Raw genomic sequence first — 16,898 nt, 5'->3', positions numbered from 1 at the left:
AGAATTCTTGTTTATGCACCCAGTGCTCCATGCAATATGTGCCCTCCTTAATACCCACCACTGGGCTCACCCAACACCCCACCCTCTCCCCTCCAAAACCCTCAGTTTGTTTCTCAGAGTCCATAGTCTTTCATGGTTCTTCTCCCCCTCCGATTTCCCCCAACTCCCTTCTCCTCTCCATCTCCCAATGTCTTTCATGTTATTCCTTATGTTCCACATGTAAGCTAAACCACATGATACTTGACTCTCTCTGCTTGACTTATTTCACTCAGCATAATCTCTTCCAGTCCTGTCCATGTTGATACAAAGATTGGGTATTCATCCTTTCTGATGGAAGCATAATACTTCATTGTATATATGGACCACATCTTCTTTATCCATTCGTCCATTGAAGGGCATCTTGGCTCTTTCCACAGTTGGCGACTGTGGCCATTGCTGCTATGAACACTGGGGTACAGATGGCCCTTCTTTTTCACTACATCTGTATCTTTGAGGTAAATACCCAGTAGTGCAATTGCAGGGTCACAGGGTAGCTCTGTTTTTAATTTTTTGAGGAATCTCCACACTGTTTTCCAAAGAGGCTGCACCAACTTGCATTCCCACCAACAGTGTAAGAGGGTTCCCCTTTCTCCACATCCTCCCCAACACATGTTTACTGTCTTGTTAATTTTGGCCATTCTAACTGGTATAAGGTGGTATCTCAATGTGGTTTTGATTTTAATCTCCCTGATGGCTGATGATGATGAACATTTTTTCATGTGTCTATTAACCATTTGTATGTCTTCTTTGGAGAAGTGTCTGTTCATGTCTTCTGCCCATTATTTGATGTGATTATCTTGCTTTACTCTTTATGAAACTTTGACCCCAGGCAGAACTCCTAACTTCTCTCATTCTCATTTTCCTGATCTGTCAAGCTGAAATCACAGTTGAGAAGCATACAAGACCCTCTATTTTTTTTAAAAGATTTTATTTATTTCACAGACAGAGATCACAAGCAGGCAGAGAGGTAGGCAGAGAGAGGGGGGGAAGCAGGCTCCCTGCTAATCCCAGGACCCTGAGATCATGACCTGAGCTGAAGGCAGAAGCTTAACCCACTGAGCCACCCAGGCATCCTAAGACCCACTATATTAAATGCTCTGGGGACTCGTCACTAACTTGAAACATTTTCATCCACAGTGATCTCGAGTTTTGAGTTGGATATTGTCCTTCCTCCGGAACACGTATTATCCTTTCTTTTCCTCCTATTCACTCTGAATACTTACTGCAAATTGTCCAAGCATCCTGACTTTTCTATAGAAAGTTAAAATAGAGCAGTGTAAAGGGAGCAAAACAGTAAATATTGGAATTCCATTTTCCAAAGAGGTGGGGCTGGCTAAAAGTTTCAACATAAATAAATAAAGGCAGGGCAGGGGCAAATGTGAAAGTTAAGTAAAGATTTGAAGAGAAAGCAACTTTTTCTTAACTTACCAGGCCTTTCTAAAACAAATTTACACATAGGCCCATTTACGTTTCAAAAGAAAAAGTCACAGTGGGTCATCGAGAAAAAATACAGAACACTAAGGATGGTCTTGACCCATGTCATGAGAACTCAAGAAAATCTGAAGCTAGGGGACTGTGAATCTAAAGCAAGTTGGTATAATTGCTATAATGGTTTAATATAAGTATCTTCTGGATTATTTTGAATTGAACTGTTGAAGGCAAAGAGTGAACGGCACAGCAGAAGGTCTACTTTGGCATAGAGCAAAAGTATACTTTCACAAATTTCCAGCCTCTCTAATGTAGAGTAGTGTCTTCAGTAGTTAAACATTTCCATTACGTTACCGGCAAACAGAGAAGAAAGAGATGCTCCCATTTTTCTACTCATTTCACACCTGTAACAAAATAACACCTCTGACCTTTGGAATCACTCAATTTCCAGCTGAAAAAAATAAGGTCCCTTTGTCACTGGTGGCCATTTCTAGGTCTTTACATTAAGGAAATTTTCTCTGATCAAAATGCCTAGAGCATTTAGGAATCCATCAAGAATAGTTACTATGCTTTGATGAACCGAATGAGGAAGTCTGAGGAAGAAGCCTAAGGTAGATTGTAAGTTAAAAAGGAGTTATAATTTCTGCATTTGAAGTAATGAAATGCCAACTGTTCCTTCCACTGGGGAGAGAAAATAAATAGTAGTTTTTGTTTAATACAAACGTTTACAATTTTATTTATTAAAGATAAATACCTTTCTTTTTCCCTAAATATTTTATTTATTTATTTGACAGAGAGAGAGAGAGAGAGAGAGAGAGAGGAGAGAGAATGGCAGGGGGAGTGGCAGAGGGAGAAACAGGCTACACCCTGAGCAGGGAGCTTTCCAAGGGTCTCGATCCCAGGACTCTAAGATCATGACCTGAGCTGAAGACAGACGCTTAACAAGGCAGATGCTTAATGATTGAGCCACCCAGGTACCCCAACTACCTGTTTGTTATTATTGAAATTTTACAAAATATACATAGTCACAATAGAGAAAAAAAACATTTCCACCTTTGAGGAAAAAATAACTAAATCCTTCCTAATCTTTGTTTTTGTGTATGTATCTCTGTGCTTTCACAAGAAGTTGTTCCTACAGTAGATAATGCTTTGCAAGCTAAATTTATACTTAAGATATTATAAACATTTAATTCCTGACCATCACATAATCTTTATAATACTTTAATATCTGTGTAGTTTTCCATTCTATTGATACAGCCTAATTTATTGAATGAATCCCTTTCATGTTGGGCATTTATGTGGTTTGTGTTTTTTAGGATTGTAAAATGCTGTGATGTGTTTATTAGGTTGATTCTTTGTATGTATTTTAATTATTCCCTTGGAATAAACCGCTGGAATGGAATTACTGGGTTTAATAATTGGTCTCTTTCTTGTATTTCTGTTACCTACTTCTTACCAGAGAGCTCTTAGTAGAATACAGAATCTTACCCAGCATCGGATGTTGTCAGTTGTCTCCTAACTTGTAACAATTTTATGGATAAAGAATTATTTTTTGCTTTATTTTACATTCCTTCGTCGCGTTCTCAGGTTGGTTGTACACTGTCGTATCTTGTTTGAAGGGCTGTTTGCTCACAGAACACCTGATGTGATGGAATAACTTCCTTCTGTCAGCCTTTGATGCCCACAGCATGAGCAGAGCTGCTAGGATGGGGAGTGGAGAGAGGATTTGGAGAGAGATGAGAACAGCAGTGGAGGGAGGAGGGAGGAACGCCATCACCATATCAACCAGCATGTGTGCTGCACATAGACATGCTAGTATTGCTCTCACCAGAAACAGAGAACTGGGGATGCCTGGGTGGCTTGGTCAGTTGAACATCTTTTTTTTTTTTTTTTTTTTTTTAAGACTTTATTTATTTATTTGTCAGAAAGAGAGAGAAAGCACACAAGCAGTCAGAGCGGCAGGCAGAGGCAGAGAGAGAGGCAGTCTCTCCGCCGAGCAAGGAGCCCGATGCGGGACTCGATCCCGGGACACCGGGATCATGACCCTAGCCTAGCCGAAGGCAGTGGCTTAACCCACTGAGCCACCCAGGCGTCCCGAACGTCTTCCTTTGACTCAGGTCATGATCCTGGAGTCCGAGGATCGAATCCCACATCGGGCTCGCTGTTCAGTGGGGAGCCTGCTTCTTTCTGATCCTTCCGCTCTCGTGCTTTCTCTCTCTCTCACTCTCTCTCTCTCACTCAAATAAATAAATAAAATCTTAAGAAAAAAAAAGTAGATCTAAAAGAATCCCTCTACAATCGTTGTTGCAAAACACCTCCTGCTTTATCTCCAGAGACCAGGCCTCAACAATTAATTGTGAAGACCATTTTGAAGTGCCCACAGAAGCAGCACAGCAGGCTAGATAAGGGCACCCACTCTGGAGCCAGAGTTCAAATCCTGACTTTGTCATTTGTTGTAAGCTGCACGACAGAGGGCAAGTTACTTAGTCTGTTTCTTGAGGCATAAAATAGGATAATAACAGTGCCCCACTGATGTGAAGATGAAATGACTTAATAAATCCAATGTTCTTAGACCGGTGTCTGGTAAGCAGGGATATGTAAGCATCTTTTGTTTTTGTTAATTTTAATTTTTTGAGAGAGAGCGTGCTCATGCAAAGGGGGGAGTGCAGAAGGAGAGGGAGAGAGAGAACCCAAAGCAGGTTCCACTCTCAGGGTAGAACCCCATGTGGCACTCAATCTCACGACCCTGAGATGATGACCTGAGCTGAAAGCAAGCATCAGACACTTACTGACTGAGCCACCCAGGTGTCCCTGGAAGGATGTTTTAAACAAAATTTATGAAGTCCCTAATATGGCACATAGTAGCACTTGAGAAATGTAAGCTGGAGGTATGTAATACAATAAAAAAGACCATAAATGTGTAAACAAATTTCAATATATGTGGTTTAGACAAGACAGGTACTAGGTGTTAAAAGGTAGTTTTAGTTAAAAGGTAGTAACCAATAAAATCGTGAGTCTCATGCAAATATAAAATAACCCACATCAAAGATTTTTATTTAAGTCATTCATTAATAAGAAAACTAGTAAGAGGAGCCTGGATGGCTCAGGTCATGATCCCAGGGTCCTGGGATCAAGACCCACATCAGGCTCCCTGCAGAGGGAGCCTGCTTCTCCCTCTGCTTCTGCCAATCTCCACTGCTCGTGCTCTCTCTCTTTCTTGCAAATAAGTAAAATCTTAAAAAATAATAATAATAAATAAGAGAACTAGTAAGGTATTGTACTTAGTTTGAAGAAGAATCCAAAGAACAGACAAGTGAATGGGTGATCAGTGTTAAGATGAATTTGTGGATGAATGTAAAGCTGACCTCTTCCACAGGGCAGAAATCAGTTTCATCTCCACCAGACAAAATTCCTGTGCATCTCTGTGGACAAAAATCATTTGCTGCTATCAATCTTCTATTGAATTAGAAAACAAAGACAAGGAAAGAAAGTAACTTTATGGTATCAGATCACCAGAAGAAGCCCCTAGACACCATCCTTGGAAAGAATCCTTTTGTCTCTTTCCAAAACTTCCCTAGTTTCCTTTGATTTAAGGAAGTATGCAACTAATTATTCTGAAAATGACTGAGGAGTGCCTGGGTGGCTCAGTTGGTTAGGTGTCCAACTCTTGATTTCAACTCAGGTCATGATCTCAAGGTCATGAGACTGAAACCTGGGTTAGGTTCTATGCTGGGCATGGAGCCTGCTTAAGATTCTGTTTCTGCCTCTACCTCTTCTCCTCCACCCCATTCTCTCTCTCTCTAAAAAATAAAAATTAAAAATAGAAAAATTTTAAAAAATTTATTGAAATTATGGCATTGAAGGGATCTGTGACATAACTTAAGCCTCAACACTTAGCAGTTTTGTGGAACAATCACTTTTCCTCTTTGAGCATCAGTGAGCTTTTCTGTAAAATGAGGATAACAGTATCTAGCTCATGGGATCTCTTATTAAGATGAAACATGCCCAAAGCTCCTGACACAGTGTGTGACTCACAGCAGACACACAATAAGCAGTAACTATTCCTGGGCTAATTATAATTAGCTGAGCCAACCAAAGAATAATTGCTCAGTTTTGCTTCTACCACACAGAGTCAACCTAGGTAGAAGTTACATACAGCATTTGGGAGAGCCCTGGGGAAGGCAAGCGTGTGGCTCCCACAAGGGACACTGAAAACATCAGCTTGGTAAGAGAATGGTAGAGAATACTGAGAAATAATGCAGGTGTCGGTAGCATCGAGCTCTGAAGGGGCTTTGGAATCCAGACACAAGTTTTGGCTCTGTTGATAAGCAGCCAATTCAGCATCATCTGGAATGCAGTTCCCTGGGCCTCACCCCAAAACTAATGACTTAATAGCTGGCTGTTGAGATTGTTTATTTTATCAGGTTACCCAGATGTTGCTTGAGCACACAGAGCTTTTTAAGTCACTGGTGCAGATAAAGGACGTAAGACTTTTTTCCTGGAGTCATGTTCTTGAAATTTGGGAGTAAAGTAAAATGAGGGGCTTTCCAGCCAGTGTATAGGATAACTTTCTGGATGAAAAAATGAGGTGAGCCTGAAGGCAGAGGGAACCGACAGGAACAGGTGGAACCCATCGCTCAGGTGATGAGGGACTTCACTAAGGTGGGAGTTAAGGTGACTCCAAACATTATTACAAAGAAGTAGAATTTAATGACCAAGTGGGTAGGAGATTCAATATGGAGGACAGGCAGTGTTCAGAACTGACCTTCTGATTTTAAGTCCAGGTGAATAGAACAGAGATTCACTGACACAAATGGAGAATTGAGAATGGTTGGTTTTATGGAAAGTTAAGCTCAGTTTGGAGCATGTTAAAGGATGATGATACTTTTAAGTGGAAATTTACAGAAAATAATTGAAGGAAGGGGAGGGGTGGGGAGACTCCTAAGCTTGAGTGACAGGTCTTGGCTAGAACAATAGATGAAATTTTTAAGAAACATCCTCAGATAAGGCTTCTCTGTTTCCCTTCCTCTTTAAAGTTTATTTATTTATTTATTTATTTTTAAGATTTTGGTTTATATTTGGCAGACAGAGATCACAAGTAGGCAGACAGGCAGACAGAGAGAGAGGAAGCAGGTTCCCTGCTGAGCAGAGAGCCGATGCGAGGCTCGATCCCAGGACCCTGAGACCATGACCTGAGCCCAAGGCAGAGGCTTAACCCACTCAGCCACTCAGGTGCCCCAAAGTTTATTTAATTTTTTTAAAAGATTTTCTTTATTTTAGAGAAAGACAGCACAAGTCAAGGGAGGAGCAGAGGTAGAGGCAGAAGGAGAAGTAGGCTCCCTGGTAAGCAGGGAGCCCCATCCCAGGACCCTGGGATCAAAGGCAGCGGCTTAACCAACTGAGCCATCCAGGCGCCACTCCCTTCCTCTTTAACTTGTCAAAATATATGTTTTTTCACACACCAAGTGTTACATGAGTTAAATGCTAATCACTTGACAAACCTAAAATGACTGTTTAAAATTTAGGTATTATCCCACTTGTAAAAAAGAAGAAAAAGAAAAAAGAACAGCTGTATTTGTAGTTTATTTCAAAGGTCAAAATATATGGCATAGATGATAAAGAGAACATGTTTAGTTATCTTCCTCTTTCTAAACAAGATGTAAAGTCCTTCATATTTGGGAAGATGGTTAGAAATTCATTTGTATACCCCAGTGAGGTTTTTGGTAAATGCTTAGTTGTTATACTAAATTTTAAAATGATTCTTGGGGGGCGCCTGGGTGGGTGAGTGGGATAAAGCCTCTGCCTTCGGCTCAGGTCATGATCTCAGGGTCCTGGGATCGAGCCCCACATCCGGCTCTCTGCTCAGCAGGAGCCTGCTTCCTCCTCTCTCTCTGCCTGCCTCTCTGCCTACTTGTGATCTTTCTCTGTCAAATAACTAAATAAAATCTTTTAAAAAAATTAAAAAAAAATAAACTAAAATGATTCTTGGGGATATCTAACAATATACAGCATCCCCCTATCCCTGCAGGTAAGCCTGTTTCTGGTAAATACCATGGGTTCAATTCCCAACTGTGCTACAACCCTTTGAGAGGCTAAATAAGAAACTTGGCTCATATGGGAATTGTCTGAAAATTAAAAGTTAGCGTGTGCTCCAAGTCTCAGACTCACTTGGCCTCCTGGGAAACTTCCAAGTCCTAGATATGTCCTCAACCCAAATTGTCGATCCAAACTACTCTCTTGGTTACAGAAGAATCACAAAAGGGCACACAAGGAGGCTTTTCCTGCTCTTCGAAGATACACATACTTCTAACACAGTAAAGCTGTTTTATTTATTTATTTATTTATTTTTAAGATTTTTAAGTAAAGGTGTTCTTAAAAAGCACCTTTGATTCCAAGTGTTTTAATTTGTGTCTTGATCCTACTTTTAGCAAAAAAGAAAAACTGTACTATAATCATTCAGTATGTACAATGATCAAAATGTTTTATCGATCACTGTGTCAATAAAAAGATGAGCAAGTTCCCAGAGAAAATAACTTCCTTAATGTGCTTCGAAACTCCAGGCAGTGCCCTATTTGAACAAGGATTAGAATTTATATACATTTTTATTATTGCCTGGTATTTGGCAGAATGTATTTTCATACAATGTCTTGTAGAGAGCAATAAAACACATTCTGTAAGGAATTTCATTATATATGAAATATTTATTGAGTCTAAGTGAATACCTTCTTTGCATTTCTAAACTTGAATTTATGCTTATGTTGTTATAAAAGTCACACTGTTTAGAGTAAGTTTTTATTTTTTTCCTGTCCTTAACAGTCTATATTTGTGTCAATTAATTTAATAATAAATTTGCTTTGTATACCTATTTTTTTTGTGCTTGTAGTGTGTAGAAAATCAAAGCAGGTTCAAATGTACTTTTTATTAATGCTTTATATACTTAAATTTTGCATTGTATCATATATGCAAAAAATACATTCATTTATTCATTTGACAATTACTTAATGAGCATCTCTCATGCTCCAGACACTTTTAAGTGCCAAATATACAGCAGGAAATGTAGCATTATGTACTCCAGAATTTGCCCTTTATCTAATTATAATGGTCCTCTCCCCTCAAGTAGTAATTTGATCCAAGATTTATTGTAATTCAACCTACAATTTGCTCCTAAGAAGCAGAGGTCACAAGAAGAAATCTCTTACAGAAGTGAATTTAGAATTCACATTTTAATTGATTCCCGTTAGTCTTCAGTAATACGAACACCTCTGCTTTCAGGTGTAGGATTTTACTTTCTTGGAAGTTCACATCATAAGCAAACTCAGCGTTTGTTTACTTCAGTCAATTCATTCATTTGGTCCATGAACAAAGGCCGATGCAGTATGATTGGTGAGAAATGTTTGAGTCTGGTCATTTTAACTGCAAATATGTTATAATTTATGTCTTTAGAAATATAAGATAGTTTACTTTTTTTTTTTTTAAACTCTGCATCCTTTAATGAGAGGTCTTTATCTTTTATCTGTTCACTTTTTTCCAGGTTTTAGGGACAAAGCCGGAGCTTCCGGATGGAAATGATGACGATGACACCATAGCAGACATAACGAACAGGAAAATGGCTAAACTCTACATGGTGAGTTCACTGTTAGTGAGTTCTATTGTTTTCACTAGACAGGATGCAGCCGGGAGACATGTTCTGGATGGGACTCTGCTACCGCTGATCATCCTCCTTGCTCTCAAAGAGAAGTGTGTCAGTAGAATCCATTCTTTCCTCTACTATGTTTATTAAAATTCCTCTTTTTATTATTTTTAGTTATTTTTATTAAAAATGTCAAATCAGTGAAATTATTGCTACAACTTAAATAAAATTATATAGTGTTGCCATGCTAGTTTGCAACGATAGATTTTGATATATGATGTTCTTAAAATGTTTCCTTCGTGGAATAAAAATACTCAGTAAGCTTTTTCTTATAAAATTTTTTAAAGATTTTATTTATTTGACACAGAGAGAGAGAGAGAGAGAGAGAGAGAGGCAGCAAGAGAGGGAATACAAGCATAAACAGTGGGAGAGGGAGAAGCAGACTTTCTGCTGAGCTGAGAACCTGATACAGGGCTGGATCCCAGGACCATGGGATCATGACCTGTGCCAAAGGCAGACGCTTAACAACTGAGCCACCCAGGCACCCCAAAATTTTGATAAACTATAAAATCTTCATGTTATTTTAAATATCCTATTTAGTCATAATGAAGGCTTTCTTTATTACAGGAGGGCAAAGCTATCAAATCAAACAGCTGGGAGGAAACAGGGTAAAAACGACCCTGTCCTGGGCATTGGATACTTAGTTCCATGTCACCTCTCTGGCGATGGCCCACTGGATGACCTTGGGCAAGATACGACCATGCTGGGTCTTGGTTTTCTTTTTTTCTTTTTTTTTTTTTTTTAAGATTTTATTTATTTATTTGACAGAGAGAAATCACAAGTAGGCAGAGAGGCAGGCAGAGAGAGAGAGAGGAGGAAGCAGGCTCCCTGCTGAGCAGAGAGCCCGATGCGGGACTCAATCCCAGGACCCTGAGATCATGACCTGAGCCGAAGGCAGCAGCTTAACCACTGAGCCACCCAGGCGCCCCGGGTCTTGGTTTTCTTATCTGTAAAAAAGAGAGACAGATTCCTTTAGAAGATTATTCAGGCTCCTTAGAACTCCAGAATTTTATTATTTTATTGCTGGTGGAGGTAACAGAAGCCACAGATACACCAGTTAAGGAGAATAGTCAATGGGAGTTCCGTCCCCTTGTAACTTTCCAAGTGCATGATTTGGAGCAGACCATTAACTTCACTGAAGAACTAAGTAGTCATGAGCCACCACAGGAAGGAGTTACATTTCCTGCTTTAAGACAACTTTGAGCTCAGAAACTGATTTTGAGTGAAAACCAAGTTGTTAACTTGTGTCTAATAAGTTGTGTTTTGTAAGGAGTAAGTGAATTATTTTCTTCTTAGATGGCAAGGGAAAAAATGTGGTCATGACTTCTGCTAAGTACTGATGATTTTAATAGAAACTACACAGAAATTGTTATTCTAAAGACTTTGAGGGGGTGTCTTGGTAGCACAGTTAGTTTAGCATGGACTCTTGGTTTTGGCTCAGGTCATGCTCTCGGGGTCAAGGGATGGGCACGACTACCAGACTGTAAGCTCAGTGCGGAGTCTGCTTGGGATCCTGTCTTCAATTTCCTTCCGTCCCCTCCCCCCACATGTGTTCTTGCTTTCTCTTCTTCTCTTTCTCAAATAAATAAATAAAAATTAAAAAATAAAGATTTCATGGCACCTTTTTTTTCACTACTGCTTCTAAAACTCATTTAAAGCTTAACAAATATCTTTTCTGCCATATCATCAAATAAAACCATTCTCCCACTTGGACAGCATTAGCAACTGAAGAAATGTTTTAAAATGGGAAGATGTTAATCCTGAATCATTCCTCCCTCTAGTGGATATAAAATGTATTGCATATATGTAAAACACCAGGTCTGTAAATAAATTTAATTGGAGTTGCAGAACACAGCTGGGAAACAGTCACCTACACAACTTATAAAAAAACAGAATTCAAGCCCCAGCATAATGCTGCACAGCTTGACCACTGATTTAGGGAAGGCCCCAGAATCCACATATTTATCAAGTACCCGGGTGATTACCTTGCAGCCTACAAGCTGGCCTTTGAAAAACAGGGAATTCTGACGTGAGCATTAACATCACTTTCAGTTTTGCAATACCACCTCCACCTTTTAAAAAATTGTTGTTTAAAAATTTTTTTTTATTTTTAGATTTTATTTATTTGATACAGAGAGAGTGTGCGTGTGTGTGCACGCACACGAGGGAGCAGGAGAAGCAGACTCCCCGCTGGGTGGGGAGCCCCATCAGCAATCTCAGGACCCCAAGATCATGACCTGAGCTGAAGGCAGTTGTGTAACTGACTGAGCCACTAAAAAAAGAAATGTTCTGCGGTTGTTTCCAAACTTTGACAGTCTAAATAAATATTTGTGCCAGAAGAAATTTACTTGGACAATTTACAAAAAGAATACTTAAATTACAGGACCTAATCTGGGAATAGTCTCTATGCATAGACTGTAATGTGCCACTGCCTTCTTAGCATAGCGCTTGGCCTATGGTAGGCACTCAATAAATGCTGAATGAATAAAGGTTTAAACTTTGTTTTTCTTAATGTGGGTGCAGTGAGTCTTAGATTATTACCTAGTTGGAAAGATTGCTATAAAAATTAGTAACTAATCATGTAAAGTTCATCGCCTGGTGCCTATTATTTGGAAATCTCAACAAACCTTAGCCATTACTATTACCACTATTATTTTCTGGTTCTTTAGTTCCAGCGTTGAAACTTAACTTTCTGTTAATGGTTTTTTTACCCCAAAAGAATTTTTTTAATTCTTATATAGTTAAGATATAGTGTTCTCTTGGTTTCTGGTGTATAATACAGTGTTTCAACAATTCTATACATCACTCAGTGCTCATCATGATACATGTCCTCTTAAACCCCTTCATGTATTCCACCCATTGCCCCACCCACCTCCCCTCTGATAACCATCAGTTTGTTCTCTATGGTTAAGAGTCTGTTTCTTGGTTTCTTTCTCCTTCCTTTGTGCATTTGTTTTGTTTTTGTTTTTGTCTTAAAGATTTTATTTATTTATTGGACAGAGAGAGATCACAGTAGACAGAGAGGCAGGCAGAGAGAGAGAGAGGGAAGCAGGCTCCCCACTGAGCAGAGAGCCTGATGCGGGACTCGATCCCAGGACCTCAAGATCATGACCTGAGCCAAAGGCAGCGACTTAACCCACTGAGCCACCCAGGCGCCCCTGTTTTGTTTTCTTAAATTCCACATATCAGTGAAATCATATGGTATTTGTCTTTTTCCAACTTATTTCACTTAGCAGTATACTCTCTAGATCTATCCATGTTGCTGCAAATGGCAAAACATCATTCCTTTTTATGGCTGAGTAATATTCCATTGTTTATAGACACACCATATATTCTTTATACATTCATCAATCAATGTACAATTGGGCTGTTTCCATCATTTGGCTATTGTAGATGATGCTGCTGTAAACATAGAAATGCATCTGTCCCTCTGAATTAGTGTTTTGCATTTTGGAGTTAAATATCCAATAATGGAATTGTTGGATCATATGGTAGTTCTATTTTTAATTTTTTGAAGAACCTCCATACTATTTCTGCTGTAGCTGTACCAGTTTGCATTCCCACCAACAGTGCATCAGGGTTTCTTTTTCTCCTCATTCTTGCCAACACTTGTTTTTTCTTGTGGTCTTGATTGTAGCTGATCTGACAGGCTTAAGTAATATCACATTATGGTTTTGATTTTTTTTTTAAGATTCTATTTATTTATTTGACAGACAGAAATCACAAGTAGGCAGAGTGGCAGGCAGAGAGAGAGAGGGAAACAGGCTCCCTGCTGTGCAGAGAGCCCGATGTGGGGCTTGATCCCAGCCAGGAACCTGAGACCTTGACCTGAGCTAAAGGCAGAGGCTTTAACATACTGAGCCACCCAGGCGCCCTTATGGTTTTGATTTTTAATTCCCTGATGATAAATGTTGATGAGCATCTTTTCATGTGTCTGTTGTCCATCTATATGTCTTCTTTGGAAGAGTGTCTGTTCATGTCTTATACCCATGTTTAATTGGACTGTTGGAGTTTTTTGGTGCTGGGTTATGTAATTTCTCTATATATTTGGGATACTAACCCTTTGTCAGATATGTCATTCAAAAGTATCTTCTCCCATTCTGTGGATTGTCTTTTAGTTTTGTTGATTGTCCAAAGGACCTTTAAGAAGCCTTTTAGGGAGGCACCTGGGGGGCTCAGTGGGTTTAAGCCTCTGCCTTCAGGATCCTGGGATCAAGCCCCGCATCGGGCTCTCTGCTCAGTGGGATACCTGCTTCTCTCTCTCTCTCTCTCTGCCTGCCTCTCTGTCTACTTGTGATCTCTGTTGGTCAAATAAATAAAATCTTTTTAAAAGTTTTTTAAATAAATAAAAAGTCTTTTAGGTATGGTGCCTGGGTGGCACAGTCATTAAGTGCCTACCTTCAGCTCAGGTCATGATCCCAGAGTCCCGGAATTGAGTCCCGTATCAAGCTGCCTGCTCAGCGGGGAGTCTGCTTCTTTCTCTCCCACTTCCCTACTTGTGTCCCCTCTCGTGACCTCTCACTCTCTCTGTCAAAGAAATAAATAAAATCTTTTTAAAAATTTTTAAAATTTAAAAAAAATAGCCTTTTACGGTATAATTTGGCTCATGGATTTTTGTTGTTGTTGTTGTTTTAATAGCTTTGTTGAGATACAATTTACATACCATATCCATTAAAAGTATGCAATTCAATGGTTGTTATTATAATTACAGAGTTGTGCAAACATCACCATGATGTAATTTTAGAACATTTTGATTATCTGCAAACAAGTTCGTGGTTTTTATATTAGGTTTCAGATGCCAGTGGATCCATGAGAGTGACTGTGGTGGCAGAAGAGAACCCTTTCTCCATGGCGATGCTGCTTTCCGAAGAATGCTTTATTTTGGACCATGGTTCTGCAAAACAAATTTTCGTATGGAAGGGTAAGAAATGCCATTGACATAGTAGCTGCACTGCAGACTTAATGGCTATCTCTTTGAAAAGGTAAAGAAAACTTTTCTGATTTAAAAAAGAAAGCCTATCATTTTGAGACTTGATCTGTAAATAGCTCATATAAAATGCAGATATCAAAACTGTGTTTTCTTCCTACTAGTATCATTTGCCAAGAACGATCGGGTTAAAGATAGCACTGGACAATATAAAAAGAATCTTTTATATATAATGGCAATCATTAGGATACTACAAAATATATTTAACATACCAGGACAGTTTTGCCATGCTCAGTGTCATATTTAAATTAAAATTATAATCATGTTTATTGCTTGGGGTGTGCAAATGTTTCATAATCATATAATGTTTTCCCTCTCTGATATTCTGTCCTTTTCATTTATCTTCCATTTAGGTAAAGACGCTAATCCCCAGGAGAGAAAAGCTGCAATGAAGACAGCTGAAGAATTCCTAAAGCAAATGAATTATTCCAGCAATACCCAAGTAAGTGTGTGTGGAAATGAGCTGGCTAGAAAAAAAAAAATTAAAATGTGGCAGCTCATCCTGTCTTCACAAAACATGTGTGAGAATTTGGATCAAAATACCCTATGCGTGGAAGTCATTCTTCCTTTGTGTGTGTGCCACTGTGTCCCATGTCCCTAGAACCATAGTTTTGTGGAGGATGGAATTTTGCAGAAACTGGAGATCAGATCTTCCATGGGCTGCATTATGAAGAAAGACCCCATCTGCTTCCTCCACGGCCTTTCAGTCGAGATGATCAACCACAGTTGGATGCACTGAGAGCACTTTTCAGTTAGTCCTTAGAGCAGGTTGTACAGACCTGGGCTAATAGCCAGATAATATTTGGCTTCACTGACATCCGCTTAGACACCTGATTAGTTACTCTTCCTTTTCTGAGTCTTTCAGTCTCATCCTTTCTCTTCAGTTTATGTCTTCACACAAGGAACACAATGAGATCATTTCTTCCAGGTTACAGATCTCTTATAAACCTAATGCAGAATAAGAGTCACACATATTTGACTGTAATGGTAACATGACAGAGCTCTGTTCTTACTTCAAGCATCCAAATTCAGGGGCAATCACTTTAGTTGTGACAAAAAGCAGAGGTGGATTGTTTCACCTTCATATCTGATAATCTTCCATTTCACACTCAGTCACAGATCCCAGCTTCTAGGTTTACATCTGTCATCACAGAAACCAAGACAGTCTTTTCCTGAGTTTTTTTCTGCACTCCTAGATGAATGTCTTTCCTCTATTTTCTTTTTAGAATAATTATCATTGTTTTAAATTTTAGATTCAAGTTCTTCCAGAAGGAGGGGAAACACCAATCTTCAAACAGTTCTTTAAGGACTGGAGAGAGAAAGATCAGAGTGATGGCTTCGGGAAAGTCTATGTCACCGAGAAAGTGGCTCGAATAAAACAAATTCCATTTGATGCCTCAAAACTACACACTTCTCCCCAGATGGCTGCCCAGCACAATATGGTGGATGATGGTTCCGGAAAAGTGGAGGTAATTGGCTGCTTTTGTTTGTGTCTGTTTGTTTTTCTCAAGCCCATGTATGCCAGTATACCTGGAAATGTAACTTCAGAAGACTACAAACTTTGTCATTTTACTTTACTTATTAATAAAGGTGGCCCAGGACTGTATATTAAATCAGGGAATTTAAAGTTGGAAGAGACAGTTTCTGACCTTCAATCCTATGTTACAATGTGTGTGTTGAGATTCCAAGAAGTTAGGCTATCTGTGCAAGATCACCTCATTACTATTAGACATGCTGTGGAAACCAGCCATCTTGTTTCCTGGTCCAGAATTGCTCCCACTCCTGGAATTGGGATTGCCAGTGAGGACGAGTGGCTCTGAATGTACCAGCGACCATTAGTTAAACCTTTCCTTGTACCTATGGGCACTCACAAAAGCAAATTGGGTACATGCTAAACTCACAGATATTTATAGAGCATTCAAATTGTTTGTTGTTTATTCTCTTTTTCTGAAAAAAATTGCCCATAACCCCCTAATAAATATCCCTAATTCAATTCTCTTCACCCTCTACTCTTGAGTCACCTAACTTAATGAGTACTGGGTAATGTTGTGTCTTATTATAAAACATTTTAATGGCTTTCCATTTTCAGCTGGGCCTGCAGGCTCTTCCAGGATTTGATCCTTGATCTCCTGGCTGCCTCACTCTACCACTGCCTGAGGGCTCTTCCCTTCTCCCTCTGGCTAAGGTCTCCATTCCTTTTCCTGCGGAATTCAGTTCAGTCACAAGCTGAAGCTCTTTTAGAAGCCTTCCCTCTGTCCTGGAGCTGCCTTTGTGCTCAAACCATAAGTGATATTTCTCACAGAACCATCATCTAAGGACTGCAAAACAGTATATTTTTCTTCCTGGCCCTCTCCTTAGTTCCTTGAGGGCTGGAATTGAATAGTTTATCCTTGTATTCCTAAGGCTTACTACAATGATTAGAGCGAAGTATATGGGAAAGAAATTTAAGAAGTAGTTTTTCCTCTTTTCAAAGACATGAAGGTGTGCATCTCAGCTATCCGGGGGTTGCAAGAACTGCAAAGGGAGAAAGGCCCCACATGGCCATTGTCCGAGGGGTATCAGCTTGCTGTCTGGGTCTGTCTCCTGCTCACAAGCGCTTTTCTGCAGCTCAGCACAGCAGGAGGGTCTGGTGGCAGATTTGGCTCTCCAGCACCACGTCCCAGGGACAGTCTCTTATGTTGCCTCTGAGATGTCCTCCTGAGTCAGCCCCGGACTTCAGAAGTCTGGGAGATTTCTCTAGGCTTTTAGGTTTAG

At 39.6% G+C, this 16,898-nt stretch overlaps 1 protein-coding gene across 1 annotated transcript in view; it reads left to right on the top strand.

The window, feature by feature from the left end:
- Positions 1 to 16,898, top strand: part of SCIN (scinderin) — a 76,649-nt gene that overhangs the window by 35,949 nt on the left and 23,802 nt on the right. Inside the window, exons 5-8 of the mRNA XM_082692712.1 lie at positions 8,999 to 9,091; positions 13,946 to 14,078; positions 14,498 to 14,586; positions 15,398 to 15,613. Of these exons, the coding sequence (XP_082548838.1) occupies positions 8,999 to 9,091; positions 13,946 to 14,078; positions 14,498 to 14,586; positions 15,398 to 15,613 (531 nt within the window). The remainder of the gene's footprint in view (positions 1 to 8,998; positions 9,092 to 13,945; positions 14,079 to 14,497; positions 14,587 to 15,397; positions 15,614 to 16,898) is intronic.

Source organism: Mustela nivalis (genome assembly GCF_964662115.1).
Source record: "Mustela nivalis genome assembly, chromosome: 12".
NCBI classification, from domain to species: domain Eukaryota; kingdom Metazoa; phylum Chordata; class Mammalia; order Carnivora; family Mustelidae; genus Mustela; species Mustela nivalis.
Note: the sequence above shows the minus strand (reverse complement) of the source record. Positions and strands in the feature narration are given on the sequence as shown.